At 35.6% G+C, this 15,193-nt stretch overlaps 2 protein-coding genes across 2 annotated transcripts; one reads left to right on the top strand and one right to left on the bottom strand.

Moving 5' to 3' along the window:
- Positions 1-3,551: 3,551 nt before the first annotated feature.
- LOC131606833 (uncharacterized) lies at positions 3,552-6,539 on the bottom strand. Its single transcript, XM_058878943.1, has 9 exons — positions 6,260-6,539; positions 5,833-6,002; positions 5,546-5,650; positions 5,287-5,343; positions 5,062-5,142; positions 4,767-4,801; positions 4,449-4,538; positions 4,182-4,341; positions 3,552-3,965 (listed from the first exon to the last, which is right to left on the bottom strand). Exons 1-9 carry the CDS (start codon positions 6,429-6,431, stop codon positions 3,861-3,863), a joined length of 975 nt encoding a protein of 324 aa, XP_058734926.1. The 5' UTR covers positions 6,432-6,539; the 3' UTR covers positions 3,552-3,860.
- Positions 6,540-13,257: 6,718 nt separating this feature from the next.
- Positions 13,258-14,814, top strand: LOC131604970 (zinc finger BED domain-containing protein RICESLEEPER 2-like). The gene is made up of 2 exons (XM_058877379.1): positions 13,258-13,969; positions 14,180-14,814. The coding sequence occupies exons 1-2, from the start codon at positions 13,258-13,260 to the stop codon at positions 14,812-14,814; spliced, it is 1,347 nt and encodes a 448-aa protein (XP_058733362.1).
- The last annotated feature ends 379 nt before the right edge of the window (positions 14,815-15,193 follow it).

Raw genomic sequence — 15,193 nt, 5'->3', positions numbered from 1 at the left:
AATCGGCGATACACGGACGTCGTCGCGTGAGGGCATCACGGTGGCGCTACATTTTCGGTCGTCGGAGAAGCAATGAAGGTCCGGCCGCCGTTCTTGCGCTTGGAATGAGGAGAAGCAAACTCAGAAATCTCAATGGTTGGAACTTGGAACCCTAAGCCCCTTTTCATTCGTTAATTACCTTTTTACTTATTAATTGGATTAAACCTGAGTTTTAATAGGTTAATTAGTATAATTAGGTGATATAAAGTTTGTTGTAGTTAACATTTAATTTGAATAAACTCACTAATCAAAAAAATATTTGTAGAAGAATCTGATTTGGATCAAACAAAATCTGTAAACAAAAACCCCTTTGGGCTGGGCCATGCGCCCACTGCTCTTAACACTCTATATTTCAGTTTTCACCCCCTGGATTCACATTAGAATTATTAGGATTTAGTTCTTTACTAAGTTTTTTGTTAATTTTCTCTTGTGGTTTTTTAGATCTTTAATACTAATTTTTATCATAAAGAAAAATCACAAAAATAGTAGTTTAGGCTAATTCTTTTTTGCTTGCTTGATTTGAATTCTCTTTTATATAAAAATCTCATAAAAATAAATAACCTCTTTTAATTCCTTTTGCACTATATACTGAATCATTTGTTTTCATGCTTTGTGCTATATTTTCAAAGTCATTTCTTTAGTCAATTTCGTACTAATTTTGTATCATGCTTACTTGTGATTTTTACTTGTAACTTCACTTATATTTTCCCATAGATTTAGGACCTATAATCTTCATGACTTTTAGGTTAGTCTTCCCTTTTAAACACTTAGGCTAGTTATTCATTTTAGGCTAGTTTTCTCCCCTTTTCTTTTCAACTTTAAAACATCTAATAAAGGACGACGCGAATCATGCTAATGCCTTTTTTTAGTGTGAAAGAAATGATTGGGGCGTGGGCCCCGATGTATGTTCTTTCCCACTTAGCGGAAGAGAAATGATTGAAGCGTAGGCCTCGGTGTATTTCTTAACCGTTATTTAGAGAAACGATTGTGGCGTAGGCCTCGATGTGCATTCTCTAATTATTCAAAAATTGTATTTCATTTAGAGAAACGATTGTGGCGTAGGCCTCGATGTGCATTCTCTAATTATTCAAAAACTGTATTTCATTTAGAGAAACGATTGTGGCGTAGGCCTCGATGTGCATTCTCTAAATATTAAAAAAAAACTCTTTTTTTATGGCATGATTCAAGTCACAAATTAATTTCCCTTAAAAGACACCTAACCAAAAACATTTCAAAATATCTAATAAAGGCTCAAACCTAAACAAAGTAAGGAAGTGATGCGAAGCCTTGTAGTGGGTTTTTGTCCATCATGGAATTACACCTAAAAAATACAACCCAATTTTATCTCTTCTCTCTCTTGCCTCCGAGGCATCCTTTCTCTTGCCTTCAGGGCATTCTTCCTCCTAATCGGACACGTTATTTCCGCTCCATTCCCAGCTTAAGACTCCAGAGGTCGAGCAGCGGAGTGTGAATGTAACTGTTCAACTAAAAAACACAAAAACAAACAAAAACTAAAGAGCCGAACTACGGCGCTCTGATTCCTGAAAAGGATACGTAGGCATTAGGTCGCGGGGCCTAAGCGAGCACAATTATTTATAAACCTTATTTTCCCCGTGTTTCTTTTCTTTCATTTGCATGCATTCCCTTAGTAATTAAGCTTTAGATTTATACACCCTTTAGATAGCAACAAACATAGGTGGATACCATCGAGTACGATGGGCGTGAGGGGTGCTAGCACCTTCCCCTCGCGTAACCGACTCCCGTACCTTATCTCTGGTCGAAAGACCTCGTTCTTATTCATCCTAGGTTTTCTGATATTCCTTTCCCTTATGGGATAAATATATTGGTGGCGACTCTGTTCATTTTCGCGAGCGTGCGACACAACTCATAAGTTAAAAGTATCTGATTATGAATATGTTGACCCTTCACAAAAGCAGCCTGATTAACATCAATAATACTATCCAGAATTTTCCCATTATTGTGGCTAACACCTTAGAAATAAGCTTGTATATGATGCTACAACAAGCAACTTGTCTATAGTCTTCTATACTGTTTGCATTAGTCTTCTTGGGAATTGATGTCACACCAGTGCAATTAATGGCTTTATATATTATGTCATTAACAAAGAAGTCCTGAACAACAGCCACAACACCTTGTTTCATAGTATTCCAAGCCTTCTTAAAGAAACAGGCCCCATATCCGTCCAAGCCAAGGGATTTCGTGTCACCTATTCTCTTGAGAGCCAGCTCAATCTCTTTATATATGACTGGGGCAATCAGAGCTACTTGTTGCTCATAACTCACCTATCTGCCATCTCTCATGGCATGGATGTCAATGCCCTAAAGCTCTCTCTGCCTTTTCCATCAGGTTATGATAAAAATTCAAAACCTCAATTTCGATTTTCTCTTGGGTTGTTGCTAGTGTACCATCCGCTCTCTGCAGTTGTATCATGCTTTTGGATCTTTTTCTCATATTAATGTATGCATGAAAATATTTGTTATTCCCATCACCCTTTTTCAACCACTCGATTTTTGCCCTATGCCTCAAGACATTATCCTCCATATCCTGCCATTTAATTAGCTATGCAGAACAAGTTTTTACCAATTCAATATTGTGAGAATTCATTTTGTCCAAGATCAAATTGATTTGGGCAGTTAGCAGATTTTCTCTAGCTGCAACTATGTTCAGTTTCACATCATTGATGAGTTTGCTTAATTTTCTCAGTACGGGTTGAAGTCTCTGTAGTTTATTCCAAACCACAAACATAGGTCTCCCCCTCAAGTGCTCATTTCAGCTGGTTCTGACCAATGCCTGAAAGCCTTCTAAATCAGCAATACTGTTAATAAATTTGAAGTGATGCTTTCTGATATGGTGGGTTCCATGTTTCTGCAGCACAAGCATCACGTGGTCCGAAACATTCGGTGTTATATTAGTAAGAGTGGTATTCACATGTTTTTGCATCCATTCTACATTTTCCAAAACTCTATCTATCCTAGAATAGATAGCTCTTTCATCTTGTTTAGACCAAAATAAAATAATCACCTCTACTTTCCAACGATAAATTTTAGATTTGGTCTAAAATTTTAAAATTTTAACATTAGGAACTAATAATATCAAAAAGATTTTAACATTTTAGTATTATTTATAAAAAAATAGAGACGAAAACTAAAAAGTCGCTTATTTGTAAGAACAATTTAACAATTAAACTAAATTTTTATTTTATGAATATGCGGTAAAGAATTTTCCAGGTAAATTTTACACTTTGACACCACCTTAATGTTATTTCATCATCTGATCATGTCTAATGATAGTTATTATTGACACATGGTTCGGTAAAGACACTAGTAATTGGATCCCTCGTACATCATTGCTGGAATAGGCATTCGTCCGTAACGAACATTGAATTGAACGGGACAGTAACATCCATGATTACATTTAAGTACCAACATTTTTCTAAAGTTAAAGAAACAACTTTGTCACCCTGCATTGGATGACTTCTTATGATCACATGATTGTCAAACCACAAATTCGGTGCCTCAAATAAACAACATTGCAAACTCATTTACATCTCAGTTCCACTCCTACATTATGGTTACTTAACAACGACTTTTTTTATCATTTCAAATTATCTTCCACTCTCATATATAATATTATGTAGTATAATATAGTACATACTATATGACATTTTTGTTACAAGATAAAAGTAAGTTGGGCTCCGTTCCGGATGCAGCAGGCCTTTTCCAATATTTGAGGATGTAGGAAATAGAGTGATCTGCTGAACATAGCTAAATAAACATTTCAGTCACTTGAGTCTTCCTTCATTAATAATCTTCTGGAAATTCAAAGCCTAACTCTTTATTGTCTCTGTAAACTTGCACTAGAGCAGCAGCCTTGTATACAAACATCCCAACCATGGCCGGCACAAGCTGTGGGTGAAGAAAAGACAGAATCAAAATGACCAATATGTTAGACAGTAATTGAATAGTTTGGATCGCATGCCGTCATAGTTCGTGCAGACATGCAGTTAGAACATCGGTGGCCATGGAATCAAGAACGGACAGAGCAGAAAACATGCATATTTTGATTTTCAAAGAAGAAAGTGCTTTTTCTTAATACACATATTTGATGTTTCCAAGGTTTACCTGAAAATCAAACAAGTCATTGGTAAAAGACTGATGAGACAAAGCCCAAAGTCCGTAAATTGCTGCTGGGATCACGAGCCTTGGAGATGAAAGTGATATACCGCTACCCCTGATCGTTCTCTCAAAAAAATCATTGAGGTCCTCGCTTCTTATACCAATTCTGAGTAAGAATTTTTTTATCAAAACAGCGGATAAGAGAATGTTAACAACAGAGAATGCTAACTGGCTCAACTAAAACATATTCAAAGTGAAAGTTTTGGTTTGTACTTTTTCGACTTCTTTTTCATGAATATTTGAGGAACATTTTCACTTGATATGTTGTCCGCGTGTTGATACAAGAGCTGAAGGTACAAGCAACTGCATTGAAAATGGCATATCAGTGATGTACTAAAATATCATACAAATGATGGTTTGTGATTGTTTGAAAATGTTAAATGTTTTACACGGAGAGTACTTCGAATTTAATTTCATAAACTCATATGAAGTGTTGTTTGGAAAGTTTTTTACACTTGAGCCAAGCTCAAATCTATTTAAACTCACTAAAAAACTCAACAAGACAGAATATAGCAAAATCCCATAACAAACCTGAAAAGGACTCCAACCGCATAACTTAAAGCAGCCTGAAAAGTCGGATACAAACATCAGTTCAACATAGATGCTCAAAACTTCTTTTCACGAACTTAGAAAACATATACGTAAAGTTAAAGTTAAAGTGAAACCATTACAATAAGACATTGGTAATAGCATCCATCTAAAGTTAATATTGTTGTGACGAAAGATCATAATTGACTGGTAAGAAGCATTAAATTTATCTAGTTGTGAATCATAACCTCAAGTCGACGAGAATAGAAAAACAAATGTATGCAAATGTAAACTTTACCTGTACAGAAAAAACTACCAAGCAATATCCACTACAAGCCAATCCAATACCCACGGAGAGAAGTAGTAATTCTCTCTTGAGCTAAAATTAAAAACAACAATTTAAAAATCAGGAACTGAACACAATATAAGAATAATTATGAATGATCAAAACCTACATGCCTTGAAGCAAGTGTGACTGACTTTAGCAAATAAAGAACATACTGAGTCAAGAGAGGTATCATACAGATTGATATTTGAGTGCCTCTAGTTTCTTGAGTCTTGCTCTGTTGTCTTGGATTGTCTGATGATATATGAAGTGACGCATCAAATATTATAAAATTATGATTGAACTATTATTTGTTTACCAAGAAAGAAGATGAACTTCAGAATTATTTGAAAAAAACATCAATTTCACATCCAGTTTTCAACTTTCTGTTAAGGGATAATGACATAAACAAGAAAATGAACGGTCACCAGATCCAAAGTAAAAACAAAAACCATACCTTGGCAGTCATCTTCCTGTTTATTGGTGCAGAATTGTCACCTAATAACCACTCTTGGGTACTTGAAAGTTTCAAAAATCCGCCATCACTGTTAGTCTCTATGATCTACAAGTATTAGAAGAATCGCATGAAACTGAATTGCCTGATGAAAGAAACCATATACAGAACTTGAAACCGGATTGGTACAAGGCAATGAGTTTTCAAAGTTGACTCACTCGATAATAAAAAATTGAATCAGAATGATTTGAATTTTGAAATTAGATACAATGAGTACGAGTCAGCTGCACCTGTTCTGTTTGTTGAGAATTGTTGTTGTCGGTGAGCTCACTAACATCATAATCACCAGAGTTTCTGGAGTTCATTCGCCATATTAAATCAGAAGTTCTTGATACAAAATCCCCGTTTAATTCTCTATCCTTCAAAAATATTTGCAAGACTTCCTCGTCCACATCACTCACTAAACATTATGAATTTTGACCAATTAGGTCTCAACAGAAACATACTACTACAAATGACATGAAAAAATAGGATGACATGCCAATGATCAAGTGTTATTTTCCTAGGTGCTAAAAGAATAGAAATAATGGTGCCAGAACATGTACTTCAATAAATGTAGAAAATAATGATGCTCAAATTCCCAACTTTCGTAAAAGTGACGAAATTGATGTTACAGCAAAGCAACCAAATAAGGGGGAAATGAAGAAAGATGCTAACCTGTAGTGGTTGAAGTGGTGGGGGCGGTGGTGGTGGTGCGAGCAGCTCTTAGTGGTGGCACAAAATGTGTGGGTGTGGAAAAAGCAGTTGGGAAAGGAGATAATGCGGGGGTTTTGGGGAACTGAAAAGTGTAACAATTGGAGAGGAGTCTAATCCTGGAAAGAGTATCCATAGCATAGATGGATAGAACGGAAACACCAACAACCGAGAGAGAGCAACCTTACCCTCACTCCACTCCCTTGGCTGATCCTTTCGGCACCCTTGGCCAAAAACAAATCAGAAAAGTAGTCAATAATTATTTAACTTAAATTCAATCATTGGGTTAAATATATTTTTAGTTTCTAAAAAATTACTAATAATAATTTTAAATTTTTATAAAAAAATTGTATATAGTTTTAGTCTCTCTACATGAATTAAATTTGACTTTTAAAAAGTTATTTTATAGGGACTAAAAGTTAATATTTTTTTTATAAGAACTAAAAGTCAAATTTAAAATATTTATAGGGACCAATAATATATTTAACCCTTTTATCAATGACAAAACATAATTGACTTTTAAAATGAATTAAACTGATGGTTTTAAAATGAATTAAACTGATGGTGATAAAAAATATTTTTTTAATTAAAAAATAAATAGTTATAAAGAGAGTTTTAAATTTATTTTAATTTTTTTTATTTTTAACTTTAATTTTAAAGTATCTTTAAATCGGGGTAATGAAAACTGAATATTTCCAAACTCACATTTTAGTATAAAAGTTAAAAAAAATTAAGCTAATATATTCATGTATATAAGTAACTTTAAATTATTTTTTTTATATTTAAAAAGAATTATTTTAATTTAGATTCTTATGAAATTAATTTAATTTAGATTTTTATTATAGGTACATGTACATCTAGGATTTGAGAAATTGAGAGGAGACCACTGAAATAACTGGACAAATCAAAACAATAAAGTTGTCATCGAATATTTATTTATTCTACAAGAAGGGAAAGAAAAATATTGAAGAAAACCCGTAAGAAAAAAAATAAGGCCTCGCGACCAAGAGAAAGGATAAGGGAGTCAGTTACGCAAGGGGAAGGTATTAACACCCTTCACGTCCGTCGTACTCGACGGGATCTACTCTTGTTTGTCTAATCAAAGGGTGTAAAACTAAAAGTTTAAAGCTTAATGCTAAAAGGGAATGCATGCAAAAGAAAGAAAAGAAAAGTACGGGAAAAACAAAGCTTTTAAATAGTTGTGCTCGCTTAGGCCCCGCGACCTAATTGCTACGTATTCCTTTAGAGGAATTAGAGCGTTGTAGTTCGGCTCAAAAGTTTTTGTTTGTTTGTGTTTTTTAATGAACTATGTTAATTTCACATTCAATTGTGGCTCGACCTTTGGAGACTCACACAATTGTTGTAGAAAGGAATTAACATGTTCTTAAAGGCAAAAGAAAATTGAATTGATTGGTGTTTTTTAAGATGAATGCAAAAGAGAAAAGACTAACAAAAAGGGAATCTCAATCCTATAAGTTATCAAGCTGGTGGACCTAAAGTTGAGATAAGAGGGAGATCTACCTAATGTTGTCATACATGGATACCAATCCTAAGGTCTATTTAGTTCAGTCTTGACCAAGAGAGAACTAAAGATCCTATGGGGAGCATGTTATCACACAAGAAAAGGAAGAAGTGGACACTTCAAAGATAGGAGATGAACATCTCAAAAGAAAGCAATCAATACTTGAACAAGTAGAGAAAGCAAGCCAAATCACGTGAGAAGTAAACACTTACTCACCAACGTAGGTGCTTGAATAAGACCCCTAACAAAGAATGCTAACAGGCAAAGTCAAACAATACCAACCAAACACAAAGCATAAGCTAGCAAAACAAGAATCCAAGGTGGATTTCAACGTGGGAGTCGAAGGACTATATTCCACTAGGATAGGCTCAAGCACAAATCGAGTAAAGACTCAAAGCGTCAACGTTCAAGTAACACGAGCTAAGTATCCCCAAAACAAAGATGAATGTGTGGGGGCCGATTGCAGGCCCTTAGATCCACTTTATTGACTAAATCAACAAGAGCGGAAGCACTATTCAAAGCATCAACATGTAACGCGATCTAAGAATGACCAAGGGACTGGAAATGTGGGCGTCGATTGTGGACCCTAAACTCCACTTTATTGACTCGATTGCAAGCACTAAGTAAATTACCTACAAAGTAGGACTTCCAACAAACATGGCCTTCAAAGTAGGACTTCGAGCAAACATTGCCTACTAAATAGGACTTCCAGCTAACATTTCTATTCCTACTTCTCATGGCAAAGGAATTGAAAAAACAATGCGTAACAAAGCGTAACGCATAAGAAAATTTGTTACCTTTGCCTAACAAAGCGTAAGAAACCCGAAGATCTTCGCAAAAGCTTCACCAACAAACAAAAAATTGTCAGAAATCGAATGCCCAAGGTAGGTGTTGAAGCACCGTCAATGTGAAAATAAATCACAAGTGAAAAGCGCGTCAAGCATGTCCCAATATCAAATAATAGTCATGCATAAGATACAAATCCAGACAAACAACAACACTCCACAAGTTTCATGAAATGAGAATCCAAGAGTTAATTAATTTATTAAATGCAAGCAAAGGTGTGATAAATTGCTCTCTTGAATCGTCTTGAAAAGCTTGCACAAGTCAACAAATGAGTTAGTAATAACAAGGGACGAAAACCAAAGTTAAGCATTCATATCACCACTCAAATCGAGCTTAATTCATGAAGAAATAAGTTCCAAAAAAATGTCGGAGTACCAAAACAATTACCGGGCAGCAACGTTTCGACTCATGAAACCGCTCAAAAACTCAATTTAAATTCACCAAAACTCCACACCAACAACAAGCAATTACCAAATTAAATCCAAACATGAGTCAAACAAGAATTAAATCAAGATTTATATGCATAAACCATTACGGGACAACACCATTTCAACTCATGAAAATCCTCTAAAAAGAGGTTCCAAACCACCAAAACTCAACATTGACTTTAAACAATTATCGAGTTGGATTCAAACATGAACCGAGAAAAATTAAATCAAGATTTACCTGCATTTGGGAATATCGGGCAACAACATTTCATGTGACGGTGTTCACCAAAAATCAATTGAAAATTATCGTTTAAACGCGCAAAGTCGAACACCGACACTGGAAACCTCACTTGGAATTTACAAACAACTTGCAACAATTAAATCCACACCGACATAATCGGTTCCAAGCATCCAAAAATTTATTATTCAAGTGTCGTCAACAATTAATCAACAATTAAACAACTTGAAATAACTCAAAATCAAACTTCAACACATGATTTCAAGTAATATCAAACAATTATCAAGCAATTAATCAACAATTAAACAACTAAAAAACAACTCGAAATCCAACTTTGACACATGAATCTCAAACAATTATCAAGAATTATCGCCAATTAATCAAATCATGATTCAAACAATTCAACATCAAGATTCAATCAAGCAATTATCAAACTCATCCACATCAATTCAATTAATCGATTAAACCAAGAGAAGCAGCTAAAAGAGCTAACTGTTATGGAAATGTATCAACCTAAGTGGTTGAATGTTTCTTTTTCATCCAAGACACCTTGGATGAACTTGCCAAAACTTGTTTGGAGTAAGTAGGAGTTGGTACTCCTTTTAGGGACCAAAGGATCATAGATTGAAGGGCATCCTTGTATCTTGAAGTTTTTACCCAAATAGTCTGTTTGGGGTATGTTATACCCTATTTATCATGGTCATTCCTATAAAGGGAATCTCATCTTTAGATGCATAAGGATGACATATAACACCTCAAAGTCAGACAGGAGGTCTAGACATGGTGCTTATAAGAATAATGTCCTTGAGTTATGTATGGATTACTATGGGTGTTGTCTCCGGAACCATAGCAATTGATGAAATCCATTGTGATTGAGATTGATGTCTGAATTGATGTTAAAACACCATATCAAGGGTCTGGTTCTTCGGAAAAGAAAGTTATTCTAAAGATCATGGTGGAGTGTGAAGTCAAGTCAATGGCCTGATATAGCATAGTGTTGTTATGGAGATCTATCATGAATGTTGGTCATGATGAAGAATCTTCTTGTACTAGTGATATACTGAAGAAGATTTCCAGGCTCTAAGATTTACCTTGTGCGCGAATCAAAGAGAAGCTATGAAGAAAAGAACATGAGAAAATGTTTTCTTTATAGGTATGCATGTGTCTGATTGCAAATACTCTGACGGGAGCTGATATTTGTCTGACGTGTTCATGAAGATCTGTTGTTTGGATATTTTGATTCAAAAAGGAAGTGAGCGTTTATTTTACTCCATGGTTCTCAAATGCATGGTGGCTGGTGGGAGTATGAACGTTGGATATCTCTTGGTTTGGAAGAACCTATAAAGGTTAAGATGTCCTATGAGGGGAGGTTCTAGAATCAAATGGTGTTGTAACATCATTGTTGATGAAGGTCTAAAGGATATTGCACCAATAGTGTTTTAGGAAATACTGATCTAGGGTTAGATCTTGGAAAACAAACAACAGATGCAGTATTATCCTTATGTATCTCATGCAAAGGAGTGTGTTTCTAAGTACTATGGTCATTCTCTCCAGGACCATAGTATATGATCAAGACCAATGATCAAGAAAGATGTTTGAAGAGATGTTGAAACATCACTTATGTGACTATTCCTTAGAAAAAGGAATGTGTGTTAATGACTCTCTTGTATCTACATTGATAGTAAGAGCAAGGGAAGGACATCAGATAAAGCGAGTTGATCGGCATGATGATGAGATGGTAGTTTCGTGTGCTACAAGATAAAGGTGGATCAAGTCTGGAACTTGTAAAGCAAGAAAACTACTAGGAGACAAAGTTTGTCTCATGCAATATCCCCTGATACTCTTGAGCTTATCGTTAACAGGACCATTGGTTATCTTAGGCAGAGGGAGTTAAGTTTTGTATATGGGTTATTGCTTAGTTGATGCAATCAACTGACTCTTGGGTATTCATCAAGTGTGCAGAGGTTATACATCTCGTGTGAAGTGATGTTGTCAGACGACGTGTCATGAAATAGGATTTTCTAGGTGTAGCTTGTTCACCTGTCGAGGGCATGATTTATTTAAACAACGAGAAATGGTTTGGTTAAATCATGTATATACACGCTTTTTTGGAAGCATGATGAGAGACATGATTATGGATGAAGGAAGATCGCGATACAATACGCAGCAAAAATTAAAATTTTCCTTTACTTGATCCTTACAAATGATCATGATCAATCATAGAACAATTACCTCTTATGGTGATTAACAAATTTGATGCAAAAACCAGAGGATTAATCACTAGCGTTGATGAAGAACAACGCCTCTACTCATTCCACACGAACAGACAACCTTCAGTCTCAGTGTTAGCTGCTACGGATGAAGGCTTTGAGTGAGAGAGAATAAGAGAGAAATACAATCAAGGTTTCACAAATCTAATTTCATCAAGTAACAAAACTTATGCACAAGGGTTGTATTTATAGAACCACATGTGTGGGCTGCAAGCTAAAAAGTAGGGGTGGCAAAACGGGACAGGGCCCGCCAACCGCCAAAAATTGGCGGGTTGGGTTGGGACTTTGGGCCCTCCTACCCGCTTAGCCCGCCCCGCCAAAACTAAAAAATCCGCGGGCTGAATTGATAATGGGGCGGGGTTGCCCGCTAGCCCGTTAAATTTTTTTAAAAAAATCCATCTAATCTATAGTGTTAAAAATTAAAATGGCCCAGCCCAAGTTATAACTTCCAAGCCCTATACTACTGATTAACCCTAAATCCTAATGAGATATTATCTGACTCTCAGTTTCATTTCACGAACAACACAGCCGCTACCTGCTACGCACGACACGACTACGAGTACGACAATTCACAATCAAAATCGCTGCTTCAGCGGCGCGCCATCACTGCGACTACTAACAACACGTCACCTCCATTTTTACCGCCGATCTCCTCCGAATCGGTAACTGCAGTCCTTTTACCTTTTTCTTTCATTCTTCATATTGTTGTTTGGGACTGTTATATATATATGTTGGAAAAGCTGGAACTGTTATATGTTATATGTGTTGGAAAAGTTGGAATTTATAAGTTGGAATATAAGCTAGAATAGAAATCTTTTCCGAATCGGTAACTCCTTTTACCTTTTTCTTTCATTGTTCATGTTGTTGTTTGGGACTGTTATATATATACATATATATACATATATATATATATATATATATATATATATATATATATATATATATGTGTGTGTGTGTGTGTGTGTGTGTGTGTGTGTGTGTGTGTGTGTTGGAAAAGCTAGAGCGGTTATATATATTGGGACTTGGGACTGTTATATGGGTTGGAAAAGCTGGAATTTATAAGTTGGAATATAAGCTAGAATAGAAATTTTTTCTGGACATAATACAATTTAGATCAAATATATGAGATTAGGAGTATCACGTTTTATATATAAACATATAAGTCCTGTTAGGAAACACATTTTAAGCTGGAATATATATGTTGAAACTTGAAACTATAAGCTGGAAAATATAATAGTGAAAAATATAAGCCACATATATATGTCAAAAAATATGTCTGGTTCATTGTATATGTTGGAAAATATGCCTTACTGAAAAAGCCACGTATAAAATCTTTTCTGGTTCATTGTATATGTTAGGAAACTATAAGCTGGAATATATATGCTAGCTTTCTGTACTCATGCTTTTCTATTTCCTGTAATATATAAGCTGGTTCATTGTATTTCCTGTAATATATGTGTCTTACTTATGCTAGCTGGAATATATAAGCCACATATAAAATCTTTTCTATTTCCTGTAATAGTAAAAAGTCACATTTCCTATAATAGTGAAAAGCTGGAATATATATGCTAGCTTTATGTACTTATGTTTTGTTTTGAAATACTTATTGAATATATATTTCTATTTGTATTTATTGTGTTTTAGGACCTAGTTTGGATATGGATTTCTTAGCTCCAATTGATGAGAATGACGATGTGGATTTGGACCTAACTATTGAACAAGATTGTGAGTCGGTGGAACCTAATAGTAACGTGTTAGGGGAACCGAGTAAAATGAAGAACACTAAGAGAAAGCCGAAATCTCAGGTGTGGAAGTTTTTTACCATGATAGAAGGGTTGGATAACGAGGGAAGGCAAAGAGCAAAATGCAATGCATGTGGTACATCATATGCATGTGGAGGAAAACGATATGGGACAACTTCTCTAAAATGTCATCTTGAAGTTTGTAAGAAAGTAAATTATGGAGATGTTGGTCAGATGATGTTAGACATGCAAGGAAAGCTGAAATCATTAAAGGTTGATAATATGGTATCTCGTGAAATATGTGCTCGACTAATTATCAAGAGGGATCTTCCTTTTAAATTTGCCGAGTTTGAAGAGCTTACAGCTTGGCTTCAGTACTTGAATCCTGATTACATTCCTATCACTAGAAATACCGCCAAAGCTGATGTTGTGAAAATATACAAAAGGGAAAAGGAAAAGATTAAGATGGAAATGGCCAACACTCCTTGTAGGATTTCTCTAACTTCTGATTTGTGGACATCAGTTAATATTGAAGGCTATATTAATTTAACTGCTCATTATGTTGATAAAAATTGGAAGTTAAATAGTAAGATCCTCAACTTTTGTCACATGCCTCCTCCTCACACTGGTTTTGAGTTGTCTAAAAGAATATATGAGTTTATAACTAATTAGGGAATAGAGAAGAAGGTTTTTACCATTACTTTGGATAATGCTTCTGCAAATGATGTCATGCAACAAACTTTGAAGAGTCAGCTAGCCTTGCAAAATTGGTTGTTCTGTAAAGGGGAGTTCTTTCATGTCCGTTGTTCTGCACATATCTTGAATCTAATTGTGTAAGAGGGTCTTAAAGTAGCTTCTAGTGCTTTGCAAAAGATTAGGGAAAACATCAAACATGTGAAGGGTTCAGAGAGTAGGATGGTAAAATTTAAGCAATGCATTGATATGGTTGGCAACATTGATGTATCAAGTGGATTGGTTACAGATGTGCCTACAAGATGGAATTCAACATATTTGATGCTTAAAAGTGCTCTTAAATATCAACGTGCATTTGAGAACCTTCATTGTTATGATGCAAATTATACAAGTAATCCTTCAAAAGAAGAACGAGTGAGACTTGAAAAAATGAGTAGGTTCTTGTTGCCATTTTATGAAAATACCACTTTGATGTCCGAAACAAGCTATCCCACTTCCAATTTGTACTTCTTGCAAATTTGGAAAATTCAACGTCTTTTGATAGACAACCAAAAAGATGTAGATGAAGTTATAAAAAAAATGGCTGAAAGCATGATTGTGAAGTTTGAGAAGTATTGGGATGAATATAGTGTTGTTCTTGCATTTGGTGCTGTCTTAGATCCAAGAATGAAGTTGGACTCATTGGGATATTGTTATAAAGTGATTGATCCACTAAATTGTCAATTGAAGTTGGAAAACATAAAGCTTAAATTGTACAAGTTATTTGCAGAATATTCTTGATCTTACCGAGCAGACCAGATGACCAGCAACAAAGAAGGCTTGAAATCCGGAACGGTTGAGAGGGGAAAAATGGTTGTACCTGCAAGGCACTCCGATGCCAAAGTAAGTATGTGATCCACAAGGTACAACAAAGTGAGAGATTTTGGGGGTAAGAAAAAGGTTACCTTGCCCTCTGGGGTTATAGGGCTATTTATAGGATAATCCTAAGCGAAATTGGCTCCGCTTTGTAAGGCGTGGATCTAGACGACGCGTGAACTGGCCACTTACCGGGCACGAGGTTCTCTCGTGGTCGTTTGTCTTTGGTGTTTGCCCGGAACAGGCTGGGGGAGGCTGTCCCGCGCGTGTCCAGGTTGTCTTGGGCCGAAGGCTAGATTGGCCC

Source organism: Vicia villosa, linkage group LG5, assembly GCF_029867415.1.
Source record: "Vicia villosa cultivar HV-30 ecotype Madison, WI linkage group LG5, Vvil1.0, whole genome shotgun sequence".
Classification (NCBI taxonomy): Eukaryota; Viridiplantae; Streptophyta; class Magnoliopsida; order Fabales; family Fabaceae; genus Vicia; species Vicia villosa.
This window is presented reverse-complemented; position numbering and strand designations above follow the sequence as displayed.